At 48.1% G+C, this 20563-nt stretch overlaps 1 protein-coding gene across 6 annotated transcripts in view; it reads left to right on the top strand.

Moving 5' to 3' along the window:
- Positions 1-20563, top strand: part of CUL9 (cullin 9) — a 44117-nt gene that overhangs the window by 8552 nt on the left and 15002 nt on the right. For all 6 annotated transcript variants that reach the window (XR_002731746.1, XR_002731747.1, XM_023212865.1 and 3 more), the window contains 18 exons: positions 2820-3027; positions 6261-6457; positions 6829-7046; positions 8361-8607; positions 9016-9121; positions 9679-9906; positions 10186-10276; positions 10415-10586; positions 12464-12569; positions 12862-12957; positions 13222-13397; positions 13657-13790; positions 14159-14338; positions 14547-14656; positions 14732-14914; positions 15059-15219; positions 15821-16049; positions 16135-16324. Coding sequence is in view for 4 of the 6 variants with exons in the window: in XM_023212865.1 (XP_023068633.1) it covers positions 2820-3027; positions 6261-6457; positions 6829-7046; positions 8361-8607; positions 9016-9121; positions 9679-9906; positions 10186-10276; positions 10415-10586; positions 12464-12569; positions 12862-12957; positions 13222-13397; positions 13657-13790; positions 14159-14338; positions 14547-14656; positions 14732-14914; positions 15059-15219; positions 15821-16049; positions 16135-16324 (3032 nt within the window). In the remaining 2 variants the exon portion in view is untranslated. The remainder of the gene's footprint in view (positions 1-2819; positions 3028-6260; positions 6458-6828; positions 7047-8360; positions 8608-9015; positions 9122-9678; positions 9907-10185; positions 10277-10414; positions 10587-12463; positions 12570-12861; positions 12958-13221; positions 13398-13656; positions 13791-14158; positions 14339-14546; positions 14657-14731; positions 14915-15058; positions 15220-15820; positions 16050-16134; positions 16325-20563) is intronic.

Here is a 20563-nt window from a genome sequence, read left to right as displayed (position 1 = left end):
CCGCCACCTCGCCCGGCTAGATTTTTGTATTTTTTAGTAGAGACGGGGTTTCACTGTGTTCACCAGGATGGTCTCGATCTCCTGACCTCGTGATCCGCCCGTCTCGGCCTCCCAAAGTGCTGGGATTGCAGGCTTGAGCCACCGTGCCCGGCCAAATATTCTGTTCTTATCCTTTGCCCACTTTTTAATTAGATCTTTGCCTTTTTTAATGTATTTATAGGAATTTTGGTTATTCCTTTGTTATTTATGTTGCAGATATTTTGCTTGTCTTTTTAAAAATCATATTAGCTTTATTTTGTGGTTATAGAATAATACATACAGTAAAAATGTTAGAAAATTATTAAAATAAAAATTATCTGATCATATTCAAGTGAGATTGACAGAAAAAACATCTGAAAGCCATTAAGGCAGAGACAATCACTGTTAACATGTGGGTATACATCCTTACATATTTCTATATCTATTCATATATATTACTCATGTATATTATCTAGTATATAAGAAATCATAGCCATGGAAGGGGATATGTATTTAAAGCCTATTTCATTCACACTGTTGTCATTATAAAACTTCTTAGAAAAGATAGATTAAAAGCAGAACTTTCTCAGTACCTTTATTTGCCTTCTTTCCCAGAAGTTCTCCTTCTGTGTTTTTTCCCCTCATAGTTCCCAAGCCACCTCCTCAGTTGGTGTCGCTGTCACTGTTAAGCAACAGTCAATACCTGCTATTTTCTCTCCTGACCCTCACCCTGATCTAGGGACTTGAGAGGCACTTCTTCCTCTTCTCTTAGATCAGCATTGCCACTGGCCCCTTTGTCTAGCTCCTGCGCTTGTCTCGTAATTTTGTGTATAGTGTTTTTTTCATCATGCTAGAGTTTCAGACTGTTTGTTGCTACATTTTTCAGCTTTTTTATGGCTTCTAGATTTTGTGTCCTACTTCAAAAGATCTATTCTGTTCCAGGATTATAAAAATATTTCCCTATATTTTCCAAAAATACCCATGATTTTGTATTTTTAAAATTCATTTAAAAATTCATTTGCAGTTTATTTTTGCAAATGTTGTGAAGTAGAGCTCCAGCTTCAGTGTTTTCATATGGATAGCCAGGTATCTCTAAATTGCATTGTGTGTGTGTGTGTGTGTGTGTGTGTATGTTTTGTTTTGTTTTTTTTAGAGACAGGGTCTCAGTCTATTGACTAGGCTGGAGTGCAGTAGCAAGATCACATAGCTCACACAGCCTCAAACTCTTAGCCTCTAGCAACCCTCCTTCCTTATCCTCCCAGGTAGCTAGGACTACAGGAATGTGTCACCACACCCAGCTAATTTTTTTTTTTTTTTTTTAGTAGAGATGGAGTCTCACTATATTGCCCAGGCTGGTTTCAAACTCTTGGCCTCAAGCAATCCTCCCACCTCAGTCAACATTACATTTTGTTTAATTAACTATTTTGAGACAGAGTCTTGCTTTGTCGCCCAGACCGGAGTGCAGCAGTGCAATTCTCGACTCACTGCAACCTCCGCCTCCTGGGTTCGAGCCATTCTCCTGCCTCAGCCTCCTGAATAGCTGGGATTACAGGCCCACGCCACCATGCCTGGCTAAATTTTGTATTTTTAGTAGAGATGGGGTTTCACCATGTTGGCCAGGTTGGTCTTGAACTCCTGGCCTCAAATGATCCACCTACCTCAGCTTCCCAAAGTGCTGGGATTACAGGTGTGTGTCACTGTGCCCACACAACATTATATTTTAAGTGGTTCTTCCTTTTTTTTTTTACTGGCTTGTATACCACCCTTATCTCGCTTCTCATCTATTGATCTATTTAGCTACCCTATATCAGTTCCAGGGTTGCAGTTATTACAAGTTTATATTTTGATAATAATAGGCAAGTCTACCACTTTTTTTTTTTTTTTGAGACAAGGTCTCACTCTGTCAACCAGGCTGGAGTACAGTGACATGATCACAGCTTGCTGCTGCCTCGACCTCCTAGGCTCAGGTGATCCTCCCACCTCAGCCTCACAAGTAGCTGAGACTACAGGCACAGGCCACTATGCCAGATAATTTTTTGTAGAGATGGAGTTTTGCCATGTTGCGCATGGCAAAAGCCATGGGCTCAAGCGATTCGCCCACCTCAGCCTCCCAAAGTGCTGGGAGTACAGGCATGAGCTCCTGCGCCTGGCTACCACTATTTTTTTCTGAACATTTCCAAGGCCTGGATCTGCCTGTCACGGTGTTTTTAAAAACCTTTTAGGCCAGCACTTTGGGAGGCCAAGGCAAGTAGACTGCTTGAGGCCAGGAGTTCGAGACCAATCTGGCCAACATAGCGAAACCCCGTCTCTACTGAAAAACAATACAAAAAATTAGCAGGATGTGGTAACACGCACCTGTAGTCCCAGCTACTCGAGAGGCTGAGGCTTGAGAATCACTTGAACCTGGGAGGTGGAGGTTGCAGTGAGCTGAGATTGCGCCACTGCACTCCAGCCTGGCAACAGAGCAAGACTCCATCTCAAAAACAGACAGACAAAACCACCTTTTAGGCATTTTGATTAGCATCACTTTGAATTTATAGATTTATTTGAAAAGATGAGCCAGAGTTTGTAAACATTTTTTCTACTGCCTCCTTCATTAGTTGAGGAGCCACAGGCAGTTTGGCTGCAGAGGGGAGGGGATTGGGGTGAGACTGAAGCAAGGATAGCAGGTTTGGGTGGGGCAGAGAGGATGGACTAGCTCTCGGTGGATGGGATTGGTCAGGGAGTCCGATGGTGCCATGGCTAGGAGGTCAGGCAAGACTCCTTGGGATGGGGAGCCCCAATGTCTCTTCTCTTGTCAGAGAGAAGCTAGTGAAGATGCTGGTGGAGCTGCTGACCAACCAGGTGGGAGAGAAGATGGTGGTGGTGCAGGCCCTGCGCCTCCTTTACCTGCTCATGACCAAGCACGAGTGGCGGCCGCTCTTTGCCAGGGAGGGTGGCATCTATGCTGTACTGGTCTGCATGCAAGAATATAAGACTTCTGTCTTGGTGCAGCAGGCTGGGCTGGCGGTGAGTACATTGGGCCTGGCGGGTGAGAACAATGGGCAAGACAGGCAGATTGGGGACTACTGATCTTGAGGAGATACTTTGGTGCTTCAGACCAGTGAGTAGACTTTGGAATGGAAAGAGGGAGATGGATTTAAGAGTTTGATCCGGACATTCTTGGGGATTGAGTGTTTGGAAAAAGGAAAAAGGGAGTTTTGGAGTTATTTTTGGTGGAGACAGGATCTTGCTATGTTGCCCAGACTAATCTTGAACTTCTGGACTCAAGTGATCCTCCCACCTCAGCCTCCCAAAGTGCTGAGATTATAGGCATGAGCCACTGTGCCAGGCCAGGAGGTTTTTTGTTTGTTTGTGACGGAGTCTCTCTCTGTTGCCTAGGCTGGAGTGCAGTGGCGCTGTCTCGGCTCACTACAACCTCCACCTCCTGGGTTCAAGTGATTCTCTTGCCTCAGCCTCCTGGGATTACAGGCATGAGCCACCATGCCCGGCCGAGGCCAGGGTTAAGAATGACTCCCAGGTGTAAAATTAAGCAGCAGGGTTGCATGAAGTGGCCATTTACTGAGAGAGAATGTGGCAGGAGGAGGAGATATGGGGAGAACGTCAGGAGTTGAGTTTTCAGGTATGTTGAGTGTTCCTGCCTTTTTAGTTATGATTAGGTGTCTGGTTAAAAACTAATTTTCTTTTTTTTTTTTTTTTTTTTTGAGGCAGAGTGTCTCGCTCTGTCGCCCTGACTGGAGTGCAGTGGCCGGATCTCAGCTCACTGCAAGCTCCGCCTCTCGGGTTTACGCCATTCTCCTGCCTCAGCCTCCGGAGTAGCTGGGACTACAGGCGCCCGCCACCTTGCCCGGCTAGTTTTTGTATTTTTAGTAGAGACGGGGTTTCACCGTGTTAGCCAGGATGGTCTTGATCTCCTGACCTCGTGATCCGCCCGTCTCGGCCTCCCAAAGTGCTGGGATTACAGGCTTGAGCCACCGCGCCCGGCCAAAAAAACTAATTTTCTAGATGTGACCAAAACGTTTTTTTTTACCTCTTTTATCCAGGTGGCACCCTTACGTAGAAAAGACGCTGTTACTAGATTTGGGTAAAACAAAGCCAGCATTGCCATTGCCCAGAGAATTGGGAAGGAAGGCCCTTATCCAGAGTAGCTTACAGAAGAATTGGCTTACTGGTTACTCCAGACAGAAGTGCTAGCTGGTAGGGTGGTGCAGGCAGAAGAGCTCTGTATAGCCTGAGGGTTCCTGAGGGAGACAGGCAGGCTTTGGCCAGAGCAGTTCTGAGAATGTATTCCAGTAGTATAATGGCAGCAGCATGAACGGGAGCATGTGTCCTCTTAGAGCAGGCTGTCCTGGGAGAGGCCAGGAGGCTCCCTTCCATTACCTTCCCTCCTGTTCCCTCTCCTCCTGTCCCCTCCCCTCCTGTCCCCTCCCCTCCTGTCCCCTCCCCTCCCCTCCTCCTCTCTCTCTCTTCCTTCCTTCTTCCCTCCCTCCCTCCTTCCCTCCTTTCCTTCCTTCCTTTCCTTCCTTCTTTTTTTTTTTAATGGAGTCTTGCTCTATCGCCCAGGCTAGAGTGCAGTGGCGCGATCTCAGCTCACTGCAACCTCTGCCTCCCGGGTTCAAGCTATTCTCCCACCTCAGCCTCCTGAGCGCGTGCCACCATGCCCAGCTTAATTTTTTGTATTTTTAGTAGAGACGGGGTTTCACCATGTTGGCCAGGATGTCTGGCTCTCCTGAGCTCGTGATCCTCCCGCCTCGGTCTCCCAAAGTGCTGGGATTACAGGTGTGAGCCACCATGTCCAGCCTGGGGGGTACTTTTCTTTATGGTACCAAGAGCAGCCAGGCATTCATAGTCTAGACCATCCTGCTCAAAGAATTCCCTGATCCTCTCAAATTACATGACCAAAACATAGCAATTACCATCCACTATAGATCATGGCAAAAAAATAAAAATAGAAATGGCTGGGCATGGTGGCTCACGCCTGTAATTCCAGCACTTTGGGAGACCAAGGTGGGTGGAACACCTGAGGTCAGGAGTCCAAGACCAGCCTGGCCAACATGGTGAAACCCTGTCTCTACTAAAAATACAAAATTAGCCGGGCATGGTGGTGCATGCCTGTAATTCCAGCTACTTGGGAGGCTGAGGCGGGAGAATCTCTTGAACCCAGGACGGGGAGGTTGCTGTGAGCTGAGATTGTGCCATTGCACTCCAGCCTGGGTGACAGAGTGAGACTTCATCTCAAAAAAATCTTGCCCTGAAATAAAATTACATCATCTTGTTAATAACTTGAAGTCTACAGAACTCAGCTAACTGGGGGAGGAGGGTGGTGTAACTACAGGGAGAAAGCTTCATTGAGAAGTAGAAGTTGCTTGGAGGGTCCAGGCCTTACAAGAGGGATTGTCCTGAGAATTATTTCTAGCCCAGTCCATCTGTCGTGGATTTCTTGTAGAGAATCAGCCCTTTCACCAGGAGAGACAATTTGCACTCTGATTGTGCAGTATTTATTTTAATTTAATTTTTCTCTATAGTCCCAGCAAACAGGTTTACACATTACAATAATTTTTCCTATAATGCCAACCACTGCCTGTGAGACAACCAAGAAGTCTTGTCTAGAAGGGCTGGATACTAAGGCCAGGAGACACAGGTTTTGGAGACTTGGCATATAGGTGGTAATGGAAGCAATGGGAATGGACCTGGTTGCCTCAGTGTGGGTGAGTGCAGAGTCCAGAGAAAGGGGACAAGGAACCTCAGTTCCTTGGGGCAAAGGAACACCAGAGAGGTAGGAGAAATGCCAGGAGGATGTGAAGTCATGGAGCTCAAGGGAAGAGAGATTTTGCAAAGGAAGAAGTGCAAGTGAGATGGGAGACAACTGTGAGAAGCCCCTGAAGACAACTAGATGCTGGGAGGGGCACCATCCTGAGGGGAAGATACAGGAGGGGTGGCTGTCCCACTCCGGTAGCCTTGGTGCTGGGAGCCTGGGGGCCGAGAGAAGTGGAAGGCTGATTTTACCATCCAGTCTCAGGGTTTTTTGTTGTTTAGTTTCTTTTTTCTTTTCCTTCCTCCCTGCCTCCTTCCCTCTCTTTGTGGTATTTGATATCCCATCACTACCTCTTCCACTTCTGTCTCCTATTCTACCTATTTGCAAACAGCTCAGGTGCCCCAAAGTTTGAGGTCTAGAATGAGGCCTCCCTTTCCTCATGGTGGCTCTGTCCCCTCCTCACTCTGCTCTCACATCCCCCTCACAGGCACTGAAGATGCTGGCCATCGCCAGCTCCTCGGAGATCCCCACTTTTGTTACTGGCCGAGATTCTATCCACTCTTTGTTTGATGCTCAGATGACCAGAGAGATCTTCGCCAGCATCGACTCTGCTACACGCCCGGGCTCTGAGAGCCTGCTCCTCACTGTCCCTGCAGCCGTGATCCTGATGCTGAACACTGAGGGGTCAGGGCATTACCCTCCCAACTCCAGGCTCCTGCTTAGTCCCAAACCCTGCTACTCCTGTGCTCCAGGCTCATGTTCTCCACAGAAATTCCCCTCATGTTGTCACCTCTGGATTAAGCAATTGTTGTTGGAAGAGAACCCAAGTGGATTGGGGATAGGGAGATTCCCAGAGAGGGCAGAGACCAGAGATGCACTGACCTCCCTTTATGGGTTTGGGAGGAGTGGCCTGAGGTCAGGGGATCAGATGTCCTGGCCTAGAGGGCCCACTGGAGCCCTTTGCTCCCTAGCTGCCCAGCCCTCTGTGCTTGCTTTGCTACTTCCATTGCATTCATGGTCTCTAAGGTTCTTCCTGGTCACCTCCCTCCTCTCAGGTGCTCTTCTGCAGCGAGAAATGGCTTGCTCCTGCTCAACCTGCTTTTGTGCAACCACCACACTCTGGGAGACCAGATTATAACCAGAGAGCTAAGAGACACGTTGTTTAGGCACTCAGGGATAGCACCGGACACAGAACCTATGCCTACCACACGCACCATCCTCATGATGCTTCTCAATCGCTACTCAGAGCCGCCGGGCAGCCCTGAGCATGCAGGTATCATTGTGGAGGGGTGGTTTTGCAGAGGAATCACACAGTGCCAGCCAGTGACCATGAAGGCTAAGGTTTACATATCAGCTCGTTACTGGAAAGATACAAGGAAACTTCAGGAAATGAATGAGCATTGTGGTGCTCAAGTTAGGTCTTAAGTAGAATTTCCCGACCAAGAAGAGGGAGACTGTGGAATATGTGTAAGGAAATTGCTGTTGCCCAGGCTGAAGTACAGTGGCGTGATCTCAGCTCACTGCAGCCTCTGCCTCCCGGGTTCAAGGAATTATCCTGCCTCAGCCTCCTGAGTAGCTGGGATTACAGGCGCATGCCACCACACCTGGCTAATTTTTGTGTATTTAGTAGAGACAGGGTTTCACCGTGTTGGTCAGGCTGGTCTCGAACTCCTGACCTGGTGATCTGCCCGCCTTGGCCTCCCAAAGTGCTGGAATTACAGGCGTGAGCCACCTTGCCTGGCCCAAGTTTAACTTTCTCTTCACAGAATAGGGAGGCCTTCTTAAGAGGAATTATAATTTATGGTACAGAACGCTTGTGCCTGGGGACATTAAATATTGATACTGGGGAAGAAACCCTTTGTGATTGAAAAACAAGTGAAAACCTAGAAGTATGGAGGGATATTGAAATAGGAAATATGTGGCCGGGTGCAATAGCTCACGCCTTTAATCCCAGCACTTTGGGAGGCTGAGGCAGGCAGATCACTTGAGGTCAGAAGTTTGAGACCAGCCTGACCAATATGGTGAAACCCCGTCCCTACTAAAAATACAAAAATTACCCAGGCATGGTGGTGGGTGCCTGTAATCCCAGCTACTTGGGAGGCTGAGGCAGGAGAATCGCTTGAGTGCAGGAGGTGGAGGTCACAGTGAGCTGAGATCACGCCACTGCATTCCAGCCTGGGTGACGGAGCGACACTCCATTTCCAAAAAAAAAAAAAAAAAGAAAAATAGGAAATATGTATGTATCTTTTAGTCTGTGTACCTAAAGCCACCATGCAGGTAGTACAGGAATGTAATCATCATAGTTAATATTTACTATAGCTAACATTTAATAATACGACTATAAGAGATTTAAAATGTCTTGTGTTTAACTTGACAATGCTTGCTATACTAGTTTTTTTTCCAAATGTGATTAGGTTTGTATTTGGAATCAGGAAAGAAAGTCTCCCATAGTTTGGTTAAAAACTGTAGACATCCAAAATATATAAGGAAAATTTTGGGGTGATTTTCTGGACCTTCCCAGTTCTCAGTTTGGCAAACTGTTAAGACTCTTCATCCACATTTTTCCCTCCGGTGTGTCTGGCTGCAGCTCTAGAGACCCCCATCATCCAGGGTCAGGATGGGTCCCCTGAGCTACTGATTCGATCCCTGGTTGGGGGCCCATCTGCAGAACTACTCCTGGACTTGGAGCGTGTGCTGTGCCGTGAGGGCAGCCCCGGGGGTGCCGTGAGGCCCCTCCTCAAGCGTCTCCAGCAGGAGACCCAGCCTTTCCTCCTGTTGCTGCGGACTCTGGATGCTCCGGGGCCCAACAAGACTCTGCTGCTGTCTGTGCTGAGGTGAGAGGCCTGTTGGGGCACCATGCATTAGGACGAGGGAAACTGGCAGACTTCAGGGACTTTACTTGTTTCTTTTCTTTTCTTTTTTTTTTTTTTGAGATGGAGTTTCACTCTTGTTGCCCAGGCTGGAGTGCAATGGCACGATCTTGGCCCACTGCAACCTCCGCCTCCCAGGTTCAAGCGATTCTCCTGCCTCAACCTCTCGAGTAGCTGAGATTACAGGCATGCGCCACCATGCCCAGCTACTTTTGTATTTTTAGTAGAGATGGGGTTTCTCCATTTTGGTCAGGCTGGTCTCAAACTCCCGACCTCAGGTGATCTGCCCGCTTCACCCTCCCAAAGTGCTGGGATTATAGGCGTGAGCCACTCTGCCTGGCCTGACCTTACTCGTTTCTATCCCCTCACCAGGGTCATAACCCGACTGCTGGATTTCCCTGAGGCAATGGTCCTCCCTTGGCACGAGGTCTTGGAACCCTGCCTCAACTGCCTGAGTGGCCCTAGCAGTGACTTTGAGGTACTAGAACCCTGGCAAGGGGAAGGGAGGGATGGGCAGCATCTGGGGCACCAACTTCCTTGTGAGGCTCTGGAGGGCACAGCAGGGCCTTTCTGAATGGATCTTGGGGCACTGGGATGGATGTAGGAAGAGGAAGGGTAATGTAATCTAAGAGTCTCCAGAACTGGGATCTTTGCAGTATAAACCTTTTAGATGATTTTAGATTTGGATTTGAGATTCTGGACTAAGGAGAAGCCCACATTCACCAATCCAAACAGCTTTCCTCCCTTCAGGGTTTGTGCATTGGAGAGCAAGGCTCAGGCACCAGGGTTAACATAGCTTGGCCCGGCAAGAAGCAGCCTGGAAAGCTATGCCGAAGCTCTGTTCTGCCAACTCACTCTGGAGTCCCAGCACTCCTCTGTTTAACTCCACCCTGACTTTGGCACTCTTGTTTCCCGGGGCGTTGGCATGTCTCCGCAGTCTCAGCCACAACACTTCCTTTACTGAACCCTCTCCTCAATCCTTACATATCCTACCTCTTGTTTCCTGTAAATTAATCTGTGTGGCTCTGGACTTAGATTGTTCAGGAGCTGACCTGCTTCCTACATCGCCTGGCCTTGATGCATAAGGACTATGCTGTGGTGCTCTGCTGCCTGGGAGCAAAAGAGGTCCTCTCCAAAGTCCTGGACAAGCACTCAGCTCAGCTGCTGCTGGGCTGTGAGCTTCGGGACCTGGTGACAGAGTGTGAGAAGTACGCACAGCTCTATAGCAACCTCACCTCTAGCATCCTGGCTGGCTGCATTCAGGTGAGGAGCGGCTGTGGGTATGCAGCTGAGAGAATGCAAGTCAGAAGCAGGGGAAGGGGATTCACTGTGTTCCTCTTTGGTATCCCTGTTTGGCACAGGTTGTAGCAAATCTGGGGCACTTGTTTCCTAACCTTGACTCCACATGGTTCTGTCAAAATGTGGGGAGAGAGGAGTTGAGTGTACCATTGACCCTTTACTTTTTCTGTCGACCTGTTTCTGGGTGTTTCTCTGTGTTCCTCCCTCTCCCCTTCCTCATTCTCCCTGATGTTCCGGCTGCAGATGGTGCTGGGCCAGATCGAAGACCACAGACGAACGCACCGACCCATCAATATCCCCTTCTTTGATGTGTTCCTCAGGCATCTCTGCCAGGGTTAGTGCCCTCATCTGCTTTCTCCTGGCTCCCATCCAGTGTCTGTTCTCCCCTTCCCTTCCTGCTCCCTAGACCTTTTCCTTTTCCCTCTCTCAACTAACCTGGCTGTGACCATCACCCCTTCCCACTTGCCCCCAGGCTCCAGTGTGGAAGTGAAGGAGGACAAGTGCTGGGAGAAGGTGGAGGTGTCCTCCAACCCGCACCGGGCCAGCAAGCTGACGGACCACAACCCCAAGACCTACTGGGAGTCCAACGGCAGCACCGGCTCCCACTACATCACCCTGCACATGCACCGTGGTGTTCTTGTTAGGTGTGAACACACATATATGAATGTTCTGCTGTGCCCCAGGATACTTCCCCAAAGCACCCAGATACACACAACCCCAGCTATAATCCACATGCCTGAGGGACACACTCAAACCTATTTTGTGCAGTGAACACATAGACACATTGGCCTGCCTTTGCTACGCTGAGTATAGACTTCCCCTCACTCCTGGAATCTGGTGACCTGTACCCCAGCAGGTACAGATGGCACTGCCCTGTGCTTAGTGTTGAGGGAGATCAACAGCTCACTTATCCATTTCTCCTGTGGGCATTTGTTTAATGCCAGGCATTTGTGTCAGGCACCGTGCAAGGGTCTGGAAATAGAAGGACAATAAGATATGGTACCTACATTCCAGCTGGGGAGCTACACTAGAAAATCAAGTAAGAGCACAGAGTAAGAAAAAGCATTGCTGTCCACATGTGGACCTGAGACGGACAGGCATCAGAGCAGACTTCCTTCTGGAAGGAGGGGGTGACTGAACTGGGTTTTGACATTGAAATTAGGTAGATAAAGAGGGGGCAATATTCTAGGCACAAGGACAGCATATGTGCAAAATGGAAGTAAGACACTATATTTGGAAGGACTTTAGTAATCATGTTTGGCTGCAATGAAAACTATTAAGTGGCAGAAGATACAGGCCAGAAAAGTAGGCAAAGGCAGATCACAAAGTGTTTTGTGAGCTAAGCAGTTTGAACTTTATTCCAAAACTTGGCGAGCCATTCGAAGATTTTAAGAAGGGAAGAGAGAAAACTAGATTTTTTTTCTTTCTCTTTTTCTTTTTTTGAGACAGAGTCTTGCTCTGTGGCCCAGGCTGCAGTGCAGTGGCACAATCTCGACTCACTGCAAGCTCCGCCTCCCGGGTTCACGCCATTCTCCTGCCTCAGCCTTCCGAGTAGCTGGGACTACAGGTGCCTGCCACCACACCTGGCTAATTTTTTGTATTTTTTCATAGAGACGGAGTTTCACCGTGTTAGCCGGGATGGTTTCAGTCTCCCCACCTCGTGATTCGCCGTCTCGGCCTCCCAAAGTGCTGAGATTACAGGCGTGAGCCACCACGCCCGGCCGAAAACTAGATTTTTTTATTGAGAAAGCTCACTCTGGCAATTATGGGAGTTTGGGTTGGAGGTCAGAAGAAAGAGATGGAAGGTTTATGCAGTGGTCTAGTAGAGAAAGGATCCATGTGTTCAGTTAGACAGCAGGAGTGGGAATGGACTGGGAAATCCTCAGAGGTGGAGTCCACAAGGCTTGCCTTTGGGTGAGGGAAGCCATGAGAAGGTGAAGGCCACAGTGACAGTATTCTAGTTGAGTACTGGGTGCATGGAAGTTTTATTTCCCAGGGGAGATATAGGAAGCGGGACAAGTTTATGTGGACAGATGATCATTTCATTTGGGCATGTTGACTTTGAGGCGCCTATGGGACATGATATGGAAATACCTGTTGGGGACACAGCATGAAAGCTCAGGAGAGTGGTCTGGGATAGAGATGTGGATTTGGAGTCCTCTGTGTATTAATTTTCAGTTGAAACTGTGGGTTTCAATTAAGTCACTTTGGCAGAATATAAAGGGAAGAGCAGAGGGTCTTGTGGGGACAGCTGCGTCAGGAGCCAGCAGAGAAACAGGAGCCCGAGAAAGAAGTGGTGGCTTGAAATAGTTTTGAACTAAAACCAGGGCTCTGGCCTTTCTCTTTCTTTCTTTTGATTTTTATTTTGTAGAGGTGGGGTCTTGCAGTATTTCCCAGATTGATCTTAAACTCCTAGCCTCAAGCAGTCCTCCCACCTCAGCCCTCCAAAATGGTGGGATTACAGGTGTGAGCCACCATGTCCAGAGGCCAAGCTTTGACTGTTTCCTTTCTTCTTTCCCAGGCAGCTCACTTTGTTGGTGGCCAGTGAGGACTCAAGCTACATGCCAGCCAGGGTGGTGGTGTTTGGGGGTGACAGCACCAGCTGCATCAGCACTGAGCTCAACACGGTGGGAACCCTTGTGCCCCCCTTCACCTTGCTCCACATCTTTCTTTTTGTCCCAGTGCCTGTGGGAAGGACCTAGTCCCTGGGGAATGGTGACATCCCTTCCTCCTGGGAAGGCATCGCCTTGTAAGCAGTGAGAGTGGGATTAGGGATGCAGAGCCACGTCCATCCCTGGGCTCTGCAGGAGAAGTGAAGGGCACACACCATGACCAACTTGGTTACTGTCAACAGTTTCTCCAACCCTGTTTCTGGAGGTGACAGCTCTCTCCTTTCCCTCTTCTCCCTTGCCCTGCCAGGTGAATGTGATGCCCTCTGCCAGCCGGGTGATCCTCCTGGAGAATCTGAACCGCTTCTGGCCTATCATCCAGATCCGCATAAAGCGCTGCCAGCAGGTGGTGCCAGGGCGTCAGCCGGGCTGAGGAGGAGGAGGTGGCACAGGGTCTCCAGAGTGGCTGCGTTCTCTAACATCTAGAGGCCAGGGCTTTAGCCAAGGTTTCTCGTTGATCTGCTTGGGAGATGGCCCAGGGGCCTGTTGAGTCCCAGGGATGTGGGGATGTCCTGAGCAGTTCTAGGGAGCTCAGGGCAGGAGGCTTGGCTTTGGTAGTACTTAGTGGCTCAAGCGGCTTAGGTGACAGATAAGTCTGTGCATGTTCCAGGGCGGCATTGACACCCGGGTTCGGGGTGTGGAGGTCCTGGGCCCTAAGCCCACATTCTGGCCACTGTTCCGGGAGCAGCTGTGTCGCCGAACATGTCTCTTCTACACAATTCGGGCACAAGCCTGGAGCCGGGACATAGCAGAGGACCGCCGGCGCCTCCTCCAGCTCTGTCCCAGGTGGGTAGGGCCTGAGGAGGGAAGATGGGTAAGGGAACAGGGCACTAAGAAGTAGGAGGGATGCTTCTGTGGGAGTCTGGAAGGGAAAGCTGCAGCCCAGACATGAGGGGGAAGGTGAACATAGGTGAGAAGTTTGTGTTGATTGGGACAAGTTGGGTCAGGGACCAAACAGGGGTGATTGGGAGCTGATCTGCACTTGAATGGAGGCCTCTGGGAAATCAGTGCCTTTAATCCTCCACCGTGCACTGTTTGTTCCCAGACTGAACAGGGTTTTACGCCATGAGCAGAATTTTGCTGACCGCTTCCTCCCTGATGATGAGGCCGCCCAAGCACTGGGCAAGACCTGCTGGGAGGCCCTGGTCAGCCCCCTGGTGCAGAACATCACCTCTCCCGGTAACCATGCTGACACCTGGCCCCACTAACCAGTGCCTTGTCCTTATTCCCAGTGATCACCTGAGTTAATGCTCTTGGTTCTTTTGGTTCCTGTCTTTGTCCCTGAAGGCCTGTCACCTCATTGTTCCTCTCTCCTTCCTGCCCCAGGCACTGCTCCCTGAGACTCTGGTATTTGAATCTTCCCTACTACCCCATCCCCGCCCTGTTACCATCTCCCCTGACTCCAGCTGAAGCAAACCTTGGTGAGGGGAGGACTAGGGCCCCACTACCCCTCAAGCCTTTTTGTACAATTGATCTTTCTCCCTCCTCTGCCCTGGGCTGTCTGTTCTCCCATCTCCCATAGAGACCCGTTCCTGACCTTCTTTCAGATGCAGAAGGTGTAAGTGCCCTGGGATGGCTGCTGGATCAGTACTTAGAACAGAGAGAGAGCTCTCAGAACCCCCTGAGTCGAGCAGCGTCCTTTGCTTCTCGAGTTCGTCGCCTTTGCCACTTGCTGGTGCATGTGGAGCCTCCTCCTGGGCCTTCTCCTGAGCCATCCACTCGGCCCTGTAAGTCCCAACCGTGGCCAATGGAGCTTAGACTGCGGGCAGAGGTGTATCTGGCTCCCTTCTCCCTGGATCTTACTCTTTCTGCTTTGCTACCAGCCTTTCCAGGCCCCTGAGACTTCCTGGCCTTTCCAGGAAATCACTACCAAAGACCGGTGTACTCACTCAGAGGCTGAGATGAAACCTCTTCCTTCTCCCTCTGTCTCTACAGTCAGCAAGAACAGTAAGGGTCGGGACCGGAGCCCGGCGCCTTTGCCAGTGCTTCCAAGCAGCAGCCTGAGGAACATAACCCAATGCTGGCTGAGCGTGGTGCAGGAGCAGGTGGGCAGAAGCAAGCAGAAGTCTGCGGAGGGGAGGGGCTGCTCCTTTTATGTCATTTCTTGCCTTTCTCCTCAGGTCGGCAGATTCCTGGCTGCAGCTTGGGGGGCCCCAGACTTTGTGCCTCGTTACTGTAAACTCTATGAGCACTTGCAGAGAGCAGGCTCCGAGCTGTTTGGGCCTCGGGCAGCCTTCACGCTGGCTCTGCGCAGTGGCTTCTCTGGCGCCTTGCTGCAGCAGTCCTTCCTTACTGCTGCTCACGTGAGTCCCACCAGCTCCCCACAGGGCTATAAGCTCATGTTCCAAGTTCATTGCTTTCTGCTCTGCCCTTTCACCTCCTTTCGCTCCCCAGTCTCCTCCACTCCCTCGTTCATGGTTTGCCCATGCCCTTTCCACTGCCCCCAGATGAGTGAGCAGTTTGCCAGGTACATTGACCAGCAGATCCAGGGTGGCCTGATTGGTGGAGCCCCTGGAGTGGAAATGCTGGGGCAGCTTCAGCGGCACCTGGAACCCATTATGGTCCTTTCTGGTCTGGAACTGGCCACAACTTTTGAGCACTTCTATCAGTGAGTGCAGGTCTGGAGGGGTAGGGGATGGGAGGCCTAGATCTAGAGAGTGGACAGATTTGAGTCTTATAGGGGAGATGAGAAAAGAGCCTGTGCAGAGGAGAGATAAAGATGTAGATGGCTGGCCAGGCGCGGTGGCTCACGTGTGTAATCCCAGCACTCTGGGAGGCCGAGGTGGGCACATCACCTGAGGTCAGGAGTTCAAGATCAGCCTGACCAACATAGTGAAACCCTGTCTCTACTAAAAGTACAAAAATTAGCCAGGAGTGGTGGCGTGGTGGCAGGCACCTGTAATCCCAGCTACTCGGGAGGGTGAGGCAGGTGAATTGCTTGAACCCGGGAGTTGGAGGTTGCAGTGAGCCAAGATTGCGTCATTGCATTTCAGCCTGGGTGACAAGAGTGAGACTCCGTCTCAAAAAAAAAAAAAAGAAAAAGAAAAAAGTGGAGGTGGTCATGCATTGGTGGAAAGGGAGTGGGAGAGAAGAGGTGAGGTAGGGTGTGTGACCCAGGCAGAGGGACAGAGGTACCTACATTCTCGAGGGGGAGGCTGGGCCACGCTGCCACCCACACTGAGGCTTGGCCTGGGCTGTGTGTGCTGCAGGCATTACATGGCGGACCGTCTCCTGAGCTTTGGCTCGAGCTGGCTGGAGGGGGCCGTGCTGGAGGAGATTGGCCTCTGTTTTCCCAACCGCCTCCCCCAGCTGATGCTGCAGAGCCTGAGTACCTCTGAGGAGCTGCAGCGCCAGTTCCACCTCTTCCAGCTCCAGCGGCTCGACAAGTTGTTCTTGGAGCAGGAAGACGAGGAGGAAAAGAGACTAGAGGAAGAGGAGGTAAGACCAGGGAGAATAGGAGAGTGAGAGAAGACTAGACCAAAGAAGGGAGCCCAAGGGCCCCTGAAATCCTTCTGTCCTTCAGGAGGAAGAGGAGGAGGAGGAAGCTGAGAAAGAATTATTTATTGAAGATCCAAGTCCAGCCATTTCTATACTGGTCCTGTCACCACGCTGCTGGCCGGTCTCCCCACTCTGCTACCTGTACCATCCCAGAAAGTGCCTTCCCACAGAATTCTGTGATGCCCTTGACCGTTTCTCCAGTTTCTACAGCCAGAGTGAGGAACTAGGGAGAGGAAATTGGAGATCGGGGTGAGACTGGGGGTGGCAAGAGAGGAAGAGGAGAGGACCTTTGGACAGGATATAGATAGGAAGAAAAATATCAGCTCCTACAGAGGGATGAGAAAGCATGGGTTGTAGTTTCATTAATTTCTGCTCTCATCAGTTCCTTTGACTTTCTATGAATTTGTTCTGTTTTCTTTTTCTAACATTGATTTTTAGTCTTTTCAGACTTTTTTCCAAATAAAAGTATTTAAGACTTCATTTCCCCTCAATACTGCTTTAGTGGCATCCTATAAAGTTTTAAAAGATTTTTTTTTTTTTTTTTCTGAGATGAAGTCTCACTCTGTCACCCAGACTGGAGTGCAGTTGTGTGATCTTGGCTTACTGCAGCCTCTGCCTCCTGGGTTCAAGCGATTCTTCTGTCTCAGCCGAGTAGCTGGGACTACAGGCGTGTACCACCACACCCGGCTATTTGTGTATTTTTAGTAGAGACAGGGTTTCACCATGTTAGCCAGGCTGCTCTCGAACTCCTGACCTCAGGTGATCTACCCACCTCGGTGAGCCACTGTGCCTGGCCAAAAAGATTTTTCAGATTGGGATATAACTAGTATTCAGTAAAGTGCACAAATCTTAATTATAAGGCTTCATGAATTATTATATTAATATCCACCCATATATCTACCTCCCTCACATCCCCATCAAGATACAGAACATTTCCAGCATCATGGAAGGCTCTCTCCTTCATGCCCCCTTTCCGGTCAATGTCTTCTTCCAGGAGAAGTCATTATTTTTAACCTTTATCACCATAGATTTGTGCCTGTATTTGAACATCATGTAAATGGAATCATACAGTATTCTGCTGTGTCTGATGTCTTTCACGAAACATACTGTCCGTGGGAGTGATCCAAGTTGTCAGGGGTATCATTCGTTTATTCATTTCTTTTGCTGAGTCATATTCCATTGTATGGATGTATTTACCCTTTCTGCTATTGATGGACATTTGGGATGTTCCATAAGTTTTTATTATGTATTATTTTTATTATTGTTTAGTTCTAAGAATTTTTAAATTTCTAAATTTTTCTTTATTTTGTTTTTCAGAAGAATATATTTTTAACTTCCAAACAAGTTTTTCTTCAGTTATTTTTTTGTTTTATATTTCTACCCTCATTCCCCTGTGGCCAAAGAGCATGGTTTCTATGATTCTGAATCTTTGCAGTTTATTGAGGCTTCTTTATGGCCTAGTAGATGGTCATATTTTACCTGTTTCATGTGTGATTAAGAAGAATGTGTATTCTTAACTGGATTCTACATATTTCGCCAAATTGACCTTGTTAATTGTTTTGTTTACATCTTCTGTAAAGTTAGCAGTTTTTGTCTACTTGATCTACTACTGAGAGAAGTGTGCTAAAATTACCACTATGATGGTGAATTTTTCAAAATTGCTAATCATACTGGTTTTACTGTATATATATTTTTTGGCTATTTTGTTAGAAGGTTAAAATAGTTTAACAGTGCCATCCAGTAGAACTTTCTACAATGATGGAAAAATTATTTTCTGCACTATTCAGTATGATAGTCATTGATGGAAATTAAGTACTTGGAATGTGGCTAATATAACTGAGGAACTAAATAATTTCATTTAATTGTAATCAATTTATTATTTTATTTTACTTTAATTTTTTTGAGACAGAGAGAGTCTCGCTGTCTCACCCAGGCTGGAATACAATGGCTTGATCTTGGCTCGCTGCAACCTCCGCCTCCTGGATTCAAGCGATTCTCCTACCTCACTCAGCCTCCTGATTAGCTGGGATTACAGGTGTGCACCACTATGCCCGGCTAATTTTTGTATTTTTAGTAGAGACGAGGTTTCACCATGTTGGCCAGACTACTCTCGAACTCCTGGCCTCAGGTGATCCAGCTACCTTGGCCTCCCAAATTGCTGGGATTACAGGCATGAGCCACTGCGCTCAGTCATAATCAGCTTAAATTTAAATAGTTACATGTGGCTAATGGCTACTATGATGGACCATGCAGGTTTAGAAATTCCAGAGTCAATGAAACATTATTATGAAGTGACTTTCTTTCTAATAAAGCTTTTTCTCTAGAAGTCTGTTTTTTTCTGGTATTAATAGTATACCAACTTTCTTTGGTTGTTGTCTTTCCAGTTTATCTTTTTCTATCTTTAGCTTTTTGTTTTTGCATGGAGAGAAGTTCTTAATCTTTTGCATACCTTTTTTTTAAATTGTGGTAAAATATAACTAGCATAATATTTGCCATTTTAACTATTCAAAGTATGCAATTTGTCCTTTTACTTGTATTTTTTGAGAGGGGGTGTCACTCTGTCACCCAGGCTGGAGTGCAGCGTGACGATCTCGGGTGGCTCACTGCAACCTCCGTCTCCCAGGCTTAAGTGATTCTCCCATCTCAATCTCCCAAGTAGCTGGGACTATAGCTGTGCACCACCACTCCCAGCTAATTTTTGTATTTTTTGTAGAAACACAGTTTTGCCATGTTGGCCAGGCTGATCTCGAACTCCTGGACTCAAGCGATCCTCCCGCCTCAGCCTCCCAAAGTGCTGGGATTACAGGTGTGAGCCACCGTACCTGGCTTCCTTAAACTTTTTAATAATGAAAGTTAGATCTAGAGGTTTCATCAGGTTCAGATTTTTTTTTTCTTCGTCTATATTTCTGTGTGTACTGCACCTGGCTTATTCCTTTTTGCTTAAAAAAATTTCTTTGGAAATAATTTCAAATTTACAGAAAAATTACAAGAATAATACAAAGAATACCTACATACTCTTTATCCAAGTTTACCTTTTGTTAACATTTTGTTAACGTTTGCTTTTACCATTTGCCCTTTGTTTATGTATATGTGTGTATATATGTATGTATAGAGAGACTTATTTTTCTGAACCTTTGAGAATAAATTGCGTATATGCTGGCCCTTTGCCCCTAAGTACTTTGGTACATATTTCCTAAGAATAAAGGTTTTCTCTTATATAACCACAGTTCATTTATCAATTTCAAAAATTTAACTCTGGTATAAGTATTGTGATCTATTTTCCATATTCTTTTTTTTTTTTTTTTTGAGACGGAGTCTCACTCTGTCCCCCAGGCTGGAGTGCAGTAGTGCTGTCTCAGCTCACTGCAACCTTCACCTCCCAAGTTCAAGTGATTCTGCTGCCTCAGGCTCCTGAGTAGCTGGGATTACAGGCACCCACCACCACGCCTGGCTAATTTTTGTGCTTTTAGTAGAGACGGGGTTTCACCATGTTGGCCAGACTGGTCTCAAACTCCTGCCTCAGCCTCCCAAAGTGCTGGGATTATAGACATGAGCCACCACACCCAGCCTCCATATTCTAATTTTTCTTTTCTTTTCTTTTTGGAAACAGAGTATCACTCTGTAGCCCAGGCTGGAGTACAGTGGCGTGATCTCAGCTCACTGCAAGCTCCACCTCCCGGGTTTACACGATTCTCCCACCTCAGCCTCCCGAGTAGCTAGGACTACAGGTGCCCGCCACCACGCCTGGCTAATTTTGTTTCTGTATTTTTGGTAGAGATAGGGTTTTCACCATGTTAGGATGGTCTCGATCTCCTGACCTCGTGATTTGCCCGCCTCGGCCTCCCAAAGTGCTGGGATTACAGGCATGAGCCACTGTGCCCGGCCATTCTAATTGTTTCAGCTGACCCATCATGTCTTCTATGACTTCATTTTTTTGTCCAGGACAGGATCAGTCTAGGATCACCTGTTACATTTAGTTGCCGTGTCTCTTTAGTCTCCTTTAGTCTGGACTAGTTCCCCATCCCCCATCCTTTGCCTTTTATGACACTGACATTTCTGGAGAATACGGTCCTTTTACTTTTTTGTTTTGTTTTGTTTTGTTTTGAGACAGAGCCTTGCTCTGTCGCCCAGATTGGAGTGCAGTGGCACGATCCCAGCTTATTGCAACCTCTGCCTCCCAGGTTCAAGTGATTCTTCTGCCTCAGCCTCCAGAGCAAATGGGACCACAGGCGCACACCACCATGCATGGCTAATTTTTTTGTATTTTTAGTAGAGACAAGGTTTCACCATATTGGCCAGGCTGTTCTTGAACTCCTGACCTCATGATCTACCTGCCTTGGCCTCCCAAAGTGCTGGGATTACAGGCATGAGCCACCGCGTCCGTCCCCTTTTATGTTTTTTATTTTATTTATTTATTTATTTATTTATTTATTTATTTATTTATTTATTTATTT

The sequence above is a fragment of the Piliocolobus tephrosceles genome, chromosome 5, assembly GCF_002776525.5.
Source record: "Piliocolobus tephrosceles isolate RC106 chromosome 5, ASM277652v3, whole genome shotgun sequence".
NCBI lineage: Eukaryota > Metazoa > Chordata > Mammalia > Primates > Cercopithecidae > Piliocolobus > Piliocolobus tephrosceles.
This window is presented reverse-complemented; position numbering and strand designations above follow the sequence as displayed.